This window comes from Pseudorasbora parva, chromosome 10 (assembly GCF_024679245.1).
Source record: "Pseudorasbora parva isolate DD20220531a chromosome 10, ASM2467924v1, whole genome shotgun sequence".
Lineage (NCBI taxonomy): Eukaryota > Metazoa > Chordata > Actinopteri > Cypriniformes > Gobionidae > Pseudorasbora > Pseudorasbora parva.
Window position 1 is genome coordinate 46,483,503 of NC_090181.1, and position 11,772 is coordinate 46,495,274.

Here is an 11,772-nt window from a genome sequence, read left to right on the forward strand (position 1 = left end):
AAGAGACTTAAAAACATGAAATCGATTTATATTGTATGACGCAATAGTGGTTTCTCGTGCTAAAGACAGGATAAAGCAGTATTCCTGAACACACTCCTCAGGTTTATCTGTGATTCGAATGGCACACTGCACAGTTCAGTCTCTACTGTACACGTGTTTAAACTAACCAAAACAATAGAAAGGGAATGTTTTCCACAATGATCAGAGGTTATCAGCCGTGATGGTGAAGGAGTGGGCCGTGGTTAAAGCCTGAAGAACATGATTGATCTGCCAGGTCACGCCTGAAGATGCAGAGGAGCACAGAAGCTTAAACAATAAACAGCTGAGATAGCATCATTAGGATTATTACTGTTATTATTTTAATAATGCTGCTGCAGCAACCTCTGACACTATTATTATTATTATAATAACTTTTGTTACTACAATTATTATTATTAATATTATTATTATGTTTGTTTTTAATTGTTTAGAAAGTGATTTATCAGTCAGTGACTTCGTATTCAAGAGTCTATTTATGTATAAATAAATAATAAACAAATAAAAAAAGTCACTTATAACAAATTACACTAAATTAACCTACTGCCCAAACTTATATGTATCTACAATATTATTTGTATTTTTTATTCTATTTATTTATTTATTTATTTATTTATTTATTTATTTATTTATTTATTTATTTATCCATCCATCTATTTATTTATTTGTTTATTTGTTTGTTTATTTGTTTATTTTCTCCCCCAAACCGTGTGTATATGTATGTGGCTTGTCCCTCACTTTGTAACGTAGCTTTGTGGTGTGAAAAAAAAAAAGGTCCACATTTCAAAAATTTGACTTAAAAAAAAAGGAAAATTAATACTTATTTCATCAAGGACGCATTAAATTGATCAAAAGTGATAGTAAAGACCAGTGCTGCCAGTAACGCGTTACTCTAATCGAACTACTTTTTTCCAGTAATGAGTAATCTAACGCGTCACTATTTCCAAACCAGTAATCAGATTAAAGTAACTTATCCAAGTCACTGTGAGTTACTATTCTAGTCATTTTCCTTAGTAAAAACCGACAGCTTATCAAAATTCTCAGCCCGAGTCCGGCTGGAGTCCGTGTTTTTTATTTTTTTTATTTTTTTAAATTGTTGCAGCCATTAAAATAGTTCAGTTTTGTTTTTAATGTCAAAGTAGTTCTATTTCGTAAGTGAGTGTTGCCAAAAACGGTTGTCATTTCTATTTTGAGGCGGCAGCGGTGTTGATCAGCAACTGCTGAATGTAACTAAAAAAGTAACTTGTAATCTAACTTAGTTACTTTTAAAATCAAGTAATCTGTAAAGTAACTAAGTTACTTTTTAAAGGAGTAATCAGTAATCAGTAATCAGATTACTTTTTCAAAGTAACTGTGGCAACACTGGTAAAGACACGTATAATGTTTTTTATAATGTTCAGTATTATGTTGTGAAAAATTATATTTATTTAAATAAATGCTGTTCTTTTGATCTTTATAGTCATCAAAGAATCCTGAGAAGTAAAATGGATCATTTTCCACAGATATAATCACTGATAATAATCCTCAGTGTGTGTTGATGATCAGATCCTCATCTGAGAATGATTAGTGAAGGATCATGTGACACTGAAGACTGGAGTAATGATGATAAATTCAGGAATAAATCACACTTTACTATATACATTTACATTTATGCATTTAGCAGATGCTTTTATCCAAAGTGACTTACAACTCAGGAGTATAGGAAGTAATCTGTCAAGAAGAGGCAAAGAAATGCAAAAAGTGCCCTAAATACTAAGATTTGTGTATCAAAAACCATAAAAAGGGAAGGATAAAAGAAAAGTAGTGGAGGAAGACTTTAGAGGGGTTTTTACATGGAGAACAGATTATTTACACTGGAGGAATATTTCACTGCTTTACTGGAGTTTTAGATAGAGTGTGTACTACAGATGTCAGTGTGTGTGTGCTCAGTGTGTGTTTTCTCGCCGCAGACTCCATGCACATAGAGGACGTGGAGTCGGTGCAGAAGCTCCAGGACGCCCTCCACGAGGCCCTGCAGGACTACGAGAGCGGCCAGCATACGGAGGACCCTCGGCGGGCGGGGAAGCTGCTCATGACCCTCCCTCTGCTCCGCCAGACGGCCACCAAGGCCATTCAACACTTCTACAGCATCAAGATGCAGGGCAAGGTGCCCATGCACAAACTCTTCCTGGAAATGCTGGAGGCCAAGGTCTGATTGGTCGCTGGTCCCGTGACATCATCAAGGCCTCGTGGGCGGGGCTGAGACAGCCCGAGGACAGACGCTCTTCCGACGGACACGGAGGGACACTCATCTCTCGTCCGCCCGAGACTTGAGCCGTTTTTAAAGACCTGAAAAAAATAAGCATAACTATAAATGGAAAAAAAAATATCTATACCTAAATACTATGTACTTGTACAGTTGTTCATGATCTGTGGTTATAAACGATGGAAGAAATCTGTAAGTGAATAGTCCCACGTAGATTTTCATTCTGCTTTCGAGAAGCCGGCCCTCGGAGAAAAGCGCTTTGGTCACCTTGAGGACTTGTAAATATTCATTCCGCTCGTCTCGCTGGTTCGTCCCTAAATGTGAACTTGCTGACGTCCTTGAAAATACCTCCTGAATCCTGGCCGTCCGCGAGCGGGACGACGATATTCGTGACGTGTTTACCCAAACGTCCGCCGCCAGGATCTCATCCATCTTCCTCTGTAGTAACTCAGCAATAAATTGAGCCGCCGGGCGAGAGGACGAGGAGCGCCCACCTCTTGTGTTGCACTGTACTGCTTTTTTAAACTACGTGTTGTCGTTGTCGTCTGTGTTTGTGGCCTAAATGTAGTTGGAGGGTCTAAGCAGGCAAGGGTCAAAATAATAGGAGGGGTGGGATTTCAACGGATTTACGATGCATGGCAAAAGTCCAGAGGACTCAAACAATCAGATGCCCGTATGTCAAACGGCCTATTTCGGGCTTGTTAAGCTACCGGCAGAGGAAACGAGCTGCCCATCATCTGCTCGGACTTTTATAGCCATGCATCCAAAAGAAGGTGCGCGGCAGGTGCAGGTCTTTATCACCAGCTTTATTTTTAGACTTTTGAAGACGAGCGCGGATTGAACAGGAGGGGTGTTTGACCTCGTGTTGACACAATAGCATCGTGTCAAAAAATGGCCTTCGAAGTCTCCGTCCCTATAAACAGCTTATTAGCCCTAGATCCATTCGACAGCTGTAGCCCGAGATATCAATTAGGAACGCTTCCAACATCCCTGAGCATTCGCTCCTGATGCCGTTTACTTGAAGTCAACTGTGGCGCTGTCCAGATTCGATACACTGCACAAAAATGCTCTTCTTACTCAGTCATTCTGTCTTGTTTCTAGTCTAAATATCTAAAAATTCCTAAAATAAAGATGCATTTACTAGATAAACAAATTACATAAGATATTTCTGCTTGTTTTCTAGGGAGTAAAATCAAAATGAAGTGAGTTTTTGCTTAAAACAGGCAAAATGATCTGCCAATGGGGTGAGAAAAATAATCTTGTTTCTGATTGAAATCTTGTTTCTTGTTTTTAGAAATAAGATTATTTTTCTCACCCCATTGGCAGATCATTTTGCCTGTTTTAAGCAAAAACTCACTTCATTTAGATTTTACTCCCTAGAAAATAAGCAGAAATATATTATGTAATTTGTTTATCTAGTAAATGCATCTTTATTTTAGGAATTGTTAGATATTTAGACTAGAAACAAGACAGAATGACTGAGTAAGGAGAGCATTTTTTGTGCAGTGTATTTGCCATTCCTTTATGATTATTATAGCAATCTCTGTGTACGCTGCAAAACAATTTTCATTTTGTCTTGTTTTTAGTCTAAATATCGAAAAATTCTTAAATCAAGATGCATTTACTAGATCAGTAAAACGACAGAAGATATTTTTTCTTGTTTTCTTAAAAATAAAATGAAGTGAGTTTTTGCTTAAAACAGACAAAATGATCTGCCAATGGGGTGAGAAAAATAATGAATAAATAGTGCACGAGTTTTACTAATTCTTTTCCTCGATTTATAAATAGTGCACGAGTTTTACTAATTTGTTTCCTCGATTTATAAATAGTGCGCGAGTTTTACTAATTCGTTTCCTCGATTTATAAATAGTGCACGAGTTTTACTAATTTGTTTCCTCGATTTATAAATAGTGCGCGAGTTTTACTAATTAGTTTCCTCGATTTATAAATAGTGCGCGAGTTTTACTAATTCGTTTCCTCGATTTATAAATAGTGCGCGAGTTTTACTAATTAGTTTCCTCGATTTATAAATAGTGCGCGAGTTTTACTAATTCATTTCCTCGATTTATAAATAGTGCGCGAGTTTTACTAATTCGTTTCCTCGATTTATAAATAGTGAGCGAGTTTTACTAGTTCGTTTCCTCGATTTATAAATAGTGAGCGAGTTTTACTAATTTGATTCCTCGATTTATAAATAGTGCGCGAGTTTTACTAATTCGTTTCCTCGATTTATAAATAGTGCGCGAGTTTTACTAATTCGTTTCCTCGATTTATAAATAGTGCACGAGTTTTACTAATTCGTTTCCTCGATTTATAAATAGTGCGCGAGTTACTAATTCTTTTCCTCGATTTATAAATAGTGCGCGAGTTTTACTAATTCGTTTCCTCGATTTATAAATAGTGCGCGAGTTTTACTAATTCGTTTCCTCGATTTATAAATAGTGCGCGAGTTTTACTAATTCATTTCCTCGATTTATAAATAGTGCGCGAGTTTTACTAATTCGTTTCCTCGATTTATAAATAGTGAGCGAGTTTTACTAATTCGTTTCCTCGATTTATAAATAGTGAGCGAGTTTTACTAATTTGATTCCTCGATTTATAAATAGTGCGCGAGTTTTACTAATTCGTTTCCTCGATTTATAAATAGTGCGCGAGTTTTACTAATTCGTTTCCTCGATTTATAAATAGTGCACGAGTTTTACTAATTCGTTTCCTCGATTTATAAATAGTGCGCGAGTTACTAATTCTTTTCCTCGATTTATAAATAGTGCACAAGTTTTACTAATTATTTTCCTCGATTTATAAATAGTGCACAAGTTTTACTAATTCGTTTCCTCGATTTATAAATAGTGCACGAGTTTTACTAATTCGTTTCCTCGATTTATAAATAGTGCGCGAGTTTTACTAATTAGTTTCCTCGATTTATAAATAGTGCGCGAGTTTTACTAATTCGTTTCCTCGATTTATAAATAGTGCACGAGTTTTACTAATTCGTTTCCTCGATTTATAAATAGTGCACGAGTTTTACTAATTCGTTTCCTCGATTTATAAATAGTGCGCGAGTTACTAATTCTTTTCCTCGATTTATAAATAGTGCACAGGTTTTACTAATTCTTTTCCTCGATTTATAAATAGTGCACAAGTTTTACTAATTATTTTCCTCGATTTATAAATAGTGCGCGAGTTTTACTAATTCGTTTCCTCGATTTATAAATAGTGCACGAGTTTTACTAATTCGTTTCCTCGATTTATAAATAGTGCGCCAGTTTTACTAATTAGTTTCCTCGATTTATAAATAGTGAGCGAGTTTTACTAATTCGTTTCCTCGATTTATAAATAGTGAGCGAGTTTTACTAATTCGTTTCCTCGATTTATAAATAGTGAGCAAGTTTTACTAATTCGTTTCCTCGATTTATAAATAGTGCGCGAGTTTTACTAATTCGTTTCCTCGATTTATAAATAGTGCGCCAGTTTTACTAATTAGTTTCCTCGATTTATAAATAGTGCGCGAGTTTTACTAATTTGTTTCCTCGATTTATAAATAGTGCACGAGTTTTACTAATTCGTTTCCTCGATTTATAAATAGTGCGCCAGTTTTACTAATTAGTTTCCTCGATTTATAAATAGTGCGCCAGTTTTACTAATTAGTTTCCTCGATTTATAAATAGTGCGCGAGTTTTACTAATTCGTTTCCTCGATTTATAAATAGTGCGCCAGTTTTACTAATTAGTTTCCTCGATTTATAAATAGTGCGCGAGTTTTACTAATTCGTTTCCTCGATTTATAAATAGTGCACGAGTTTTACTAATTCGTTTCCTCGATTTATAAATAGTGCACGAGTTTTACTAATTCGTTTCCTCGATTTATAAATAGTGCGCGAGTTACTAATTCTTTTCCTCGATTTATAAATAGTGCACAAGTTTTACTAATTATTTTCCTCGATTTATAAATAGTGCACAAGTTTTACTAATTCGTTTCCTCGATTTATAAATAGTGCACGAGTTTTACTAATTCGTTTCCTCGATTTATAAATAGTGCGCGAGTTTTACTAATTAGTTTCCTCGATTTATAAATAGTGCGCGAGTTTTACTAATTCGTTTCCTCGATTTATAAATAGTGCACGAGTTTTACTAATTCGTTTCCTCGATTTATAAATAGTGCACGAGTTTTACTAATTCGTTTCCTCGATTTATAAATAGTGCACGAGTTTTACTAATTCGTTTCCTCGATTTATAAATAGTGCGCGAGTTACTAATTCTTTTCCTCGATTTATAAATAGTGCACAAGTTTTACTAATTATTTTCCTCGATTTATAAATAGTGCGCGAGTTTTACTAATTCGTTTCCTCGATTTATAAATAGTGCACGAGTTTTACTAATTCGTTTCCTCGATTTATAAATAGTGCACGAGTTTTACTAATTCGTTTCCTCGATTTATAAATAGTGCGCGAGTTACTAATTCTTTTCCTCGATTTATAAATAGTGCACAAGTTTTACTAATTATTTTCCTCGATTTATAAATAGTGCGCGAGTTTTACTAATTCGTTTCCTCGATTTATAAATAGTGCACGAGTTTTACTAATTCGTTTCCTCGATTTATAAATAGTGCGCCAGTTTTACTAATTAGTTTCCTCGATTTATAAATAGTGAGCGAGTTTTACTAATTCGTTTCCTCGATTTATAAATAGTGAGCGAGTTTTACTAATTCGTTTCCTCGATTTATAAATAGTGAGCGAGTTTTACTAATTCGTTTCCTCGATTTATAAATAGTGCGCGAGTTTTACTAATTCGTTTCCTCGATTTATAAATAGTGCGCCAGTTTTACTAATTAGTTTCCTCGATTTATAAATAGTGCGCGAGTTTTACTAATTCGTTTCCTCGATTTATAAATAGTGCGCCAGTTTTACTAATTAGTTTCCTCGATTTATAAATAGTGCGCGAGTTTTACTAATTCGTTTCCTCGATTTATAAATAGTGCACGAGTTTTACTAATTCGTTTCCTCGATTTTTAAATAGTGCGCGAGTTTTACTAATTCGTTTCCTCGATTTATAAATAGTGCGCGAGTTTTACTAATTCGTTTCCTCGATTTATAAATAGTGCGCGAGTTTTACTAATTTGTTTCCTCGATTTATAAATAGTGCGCGAGTTTTACTAATTCGTTCCCTCGATTTTTAAATAGTGCGCAAGTTTTACTAATTCGTTCCCTCGATTTGCTAAATTGTGTGCAGGATTTATACATAGAGGAAATGAAATAGTAAATTGTGCGCACTATTTACCTTTTTTCTTGTATGTCATGTGCGGGGCTCGTACAAAAGTATCTGCCAATGGGGTGAGAAAAATAATCTAATTTCTGATTGAAATCTTGTTTCTTGCTTCCGTCCCAAACAGAAATAAGATTATTTTTCTCACCCCATTGGCAGATCATTTTGCCTGTTTTAAGCAAAAACTCACTTCATTTAGATGTTATTTTTAAGAAAATTTGTAAAAATATCTTATGTCATTTTACTGATCTAGTAAATGCATCTTGATCTAAGAATCTTTAGATATTTGGACTGGAAACAAGACAAAATGGCTGAGTCAGAAAGCATTGCTTGCGGTGTGCTGTGATCGGAGGGCCTGGTTGTGTCCTGCGGTGCGCTTGCTAAAGCAAACATGATCACGAGTTCCATCATTTCCAAAATCCCCGCTAACAGGGAACGTTCTGGCAAGGTTATGAACAAATGTTCTTCCAGTAACGTTAATAGAACGTTTAGTTGAATGTTTAGATGGTTTTTTTTTTTAAATGTAGCTGGGATAGTTCAATGACTCGGTGCTTCCTGAAACCATAGTTCCACCAAACTGACCTACCGAATCATAGTTTCTTGTTAGGATGACTTCATGGGCACAATAAGCAAACGAACATGTTCGATACCTTTAAATAGAGCTGCACGATTAAACATAAAATTCTTATCTCATAAAAGATCTTATTCCTTAATGACAACGATTGTCCTGTGTCTGTGAAACCTTTTACAAAACCCCGCGAACGTTCAGATCTGCGCTCTGATCCAGAGAGAGCCGTTATCATTCATGCATAGAAAGCAAACAGCTTTTCAACAACACAGTATCATTATTTCTGTATTACACATATTCATATTATCACAGAAGCACTGGAATAAAGTTTATAGTTCAGATATAGACACTGATGTCTATGAAAGCCAATGGTCACTTTAGATTCATTCATCCAAAGTGACCCTTAAAAATATGTTTGCATCCAGTAATGAAGCAAATGAAGTCTTTATGAGTGAGTCATTGAATCATTCACTCCTGAGATTTGTTCAAAAACACTGATTCATCCAGTAATGAAGCAAGTGAATTCTTTATGAGTGAGTCATTGAATCTTTCACTCCAGAGATTTGTTCAAAAACACTGATTCATCCAGTAATGAAGCAAGTGAAGTCTTTGTGAGTCATTGAATCATTCATTTAAGAGGTTAATTCAAAAACACTGATTCATCCAGTAATGAAACAAAGTTAAGTCTTCATGAGTGATTTGTTGAATCATTCACTCAAGAGATTTATTCAAAAACACTGATTCATCCAGTAATGAAACAAGTATTTATGAGTGAGTCATTGAATCATTCAGTCAAGAGATTTATTCAAAAACATTGATTCATCCAGTAATGAAACAAGAATTTGAGTGAGTCATTGAATCATTCATTCAAGAGATTTATTCAAAAACACTGATTCATCCAGTAATGAAACAAGTATTTATGAGTGAGTCATTGAATCATTCAATCAAGAGATTTATTCAAAAACACTGATTCATCCAGTAATGAAACAAGTATTTATGAGTGAGTCATTGAATCATTCAGTCAAGAGATTTATTCAAAAACATTGATTCATCCAGTAATGAAACAAGAATTTGAGTGAGTCATTGAATCATTCATTCAAGAGATTTATTCAAAAACACTGATTCATCCAGTAATGAAACAAGTATTTATGAGTGAGTCATTGAATCATTCAATCAAGAGATTTATTCAAAAACACTGATTCATCCAGTAATGAAACAAGTATTTATGAGTGAGTCATTGAATCATTAAATCAAGAGATTTATTCAAAAACACTGATTCATCCAGTAATGAAACAAGTATTTATGAGTGAGTCATTGAATCATTCAATCAAGAGATTTATTCAAAAACACTGATTCATCCAGTAATGAAACAAGTGACGTATTTATGAGTGAGTCATTGAATCATTCAGTCAAGAGATTTATTCAAAAACATTGATTCATCCAGTAATGAAACAAGAATTTGAGTGAGTCATTGAATCATTCATTCAAGAGATTTATTCAAAAACACTTATTCATCCAGTAATGAAACAAGTATTTTGAGTGAGTCATTGAATCATTCAATCAAGAGATTTATTCAAAAACACTGATTCATCCAGTAATGAAACAAGTATTTTGAGTGAGTCATTGAATCATTCAGTCAAGAGATTCCTTCAAAAACACTGATTCATCCAGTAATGAAAAAAGAGTCAATGAATCATTAATTTAATGTTGTTGTTTTTTTTTTTTTTTTATTATAATTCATTCTGATTCATTAAACATTTAAAATACTGCAGCGATTAACATTTTGTCAGAACTTCTAGTAAATGGCAGGTTATTTTGCTCAGTTGTCTGTTCAGAATCAAGGGAGAGTCGTGATTCTCAGTTTAACCAAAATCGTGCAGCTCAACCTTTCAGTATATTTTAGTGTGTCAATAATCAGTTTTTGAGCAATGTGTAAATGCGTTGGGAATCTGGAGTATGACGCAAGAGAAAGCTGCTGAATTAATGAACCGAATGTATACGGGAACGTATAAGTGTACACCGATTACATACTGCATGATTATGTGATTAAAAAAAATAATGTTTTTCTGTTGTTTGTGTAAATGAACTGTACTAATCTGACTTCTCTCAAAGGTGCGGCCTCATTAGCTAAATTTTGCATGCAATAAAAGAGCCATTGTCAACGGCATAAAGCACATTCAAACCGAGCAGCTTTTTGCTCATTTGAACGTGAGAAGTCGTGAGGAACTTTATCATCCTCGCGCGAAACTCCCGATCGTACAGATGGTGACTGTGCCGTATTTGTGATCGAATATTGACTCGATTCATTAGTAGAAGTTACTAGTACACCATCTGTGTGTGACGTCATTAACAAGTCCGATATTGATGAACCAAACGACGGACGCGCGGCCATGAGACTATGGTTTTGGGAACGTTAGTTCATTTCACCAACAATGCATCCAAGTCTGGTAGTTAAGCAGCGAGTTGCATCGTTTTACGGGACACGCACCCCAGGTGAAATCTGTCTCTGCATTGCCGAAAACTTGAAGCCGCCACAGTCTCGACCTGCCCAGAGAGCGAGCGAGGGAGAAGATAATACAGGGATTCGTTTTATATGCAACGCAACTGTGTGGGCTCACATTAGGGATCAATTCTGACCGAACCATGCCAAAGTAGCGCACGTCTCAATTTCACCAAAGCAGACGCTTCAAGCTACTGTATGCAATCGCCAATTCACACACCATTTTGTCATCGAAACATAGCAATAGTGCAACATCTGTTAGTGCGACCCTTGAGATGGACACAATAATGAACATATATGCAACATTCACGTAGCTACCTCATCGTTCACCTGTTCTGTAAATAGTGCTTTATTTCGTAGTGCCCTTTAAGCATCCCGTCTTAGGCTAATGAGGACACAATATTAGATCTCTGCTTCATGTACTAACCATCAAAACACAAACTGATACACAGGTTTAGGTGCTTGTTTTCTACTTTTTTGACGATGGGACATTTGGTCACGCTCACCATCATCTACCCAGTTGACATGAATGTTGATTTGTGCCTCTCCAATCACTGTTTAGATGCATATCTGTAAATGTTGTCCTTTATTTATTTGCTTATAACTCAGCATGTGAGGGTCAGGATTGGTCCCGAAATGGCGGAGGCTTTTGTGTTTCTCCTCGAGATATTCATTGTGTATATTATATCACTTTGCCCACGCTGTACAATAATATTGTTCATTTAACAAACACCTGTGTCACTTTCTTTTTTTTTATGTCAGAAATGAAAAGGTAACAAAGACGCACGTGTTAGAGTTCTGTTCATTTATATTGAATACATACAGTGTGTTAGAATGATATCTAGTGCATATGTACCAAAACTTTATAATGTGGCAAAGCATAAGATCTTAAAAAGCATCATGAACACACACTTCACTGAAGAAAACAGAGTGCAATACAAATACACAAGTGTTCAAATTAGTGCTGGGCAATGATTAAAATGTTTAATCATGATTAATCAAAAAATTCAATAATGATTACAAAAGTGCTGCTAAATGGACAAAAGTGCAATAACATGGTTTGCAAACACTTTAAACAAATAAGGTGCTTTTTACAGCAGTTAAAAGTTAGTAACAGTTACAATATTTCTTGTAAATATCAACTTAAACATTAATTTAATCA

The 11,772-nt window shown here is 35.0% G+C and overlaps 1 protein-coding gene across 1 annotated transcript in view; it reads left to right on the forward strand.

The window, feature by feature from the left end:
* The window catches only part of esrrb (estrogen-related receptor beta), a 180,639-nt gene extending 177,262 nt beyond the window's left edge, over nucleotides 1-3,377 (forward strand). Inside the window, 1 exon segment of the mRNA XM_067456278.1 lies at nucleotides 1,986-3,377. Within this exon segment, the coding sequence (XP_067312379.1) occupies nucleotides 1,986-2,230 (245 nt within the window). The 3' untranslated portion in view covers nucleotides 2,231-3,377.
* The last annotated feature ends 8,395 nt before the right edge of the window (nucleotides 3,378-11,772 follow it).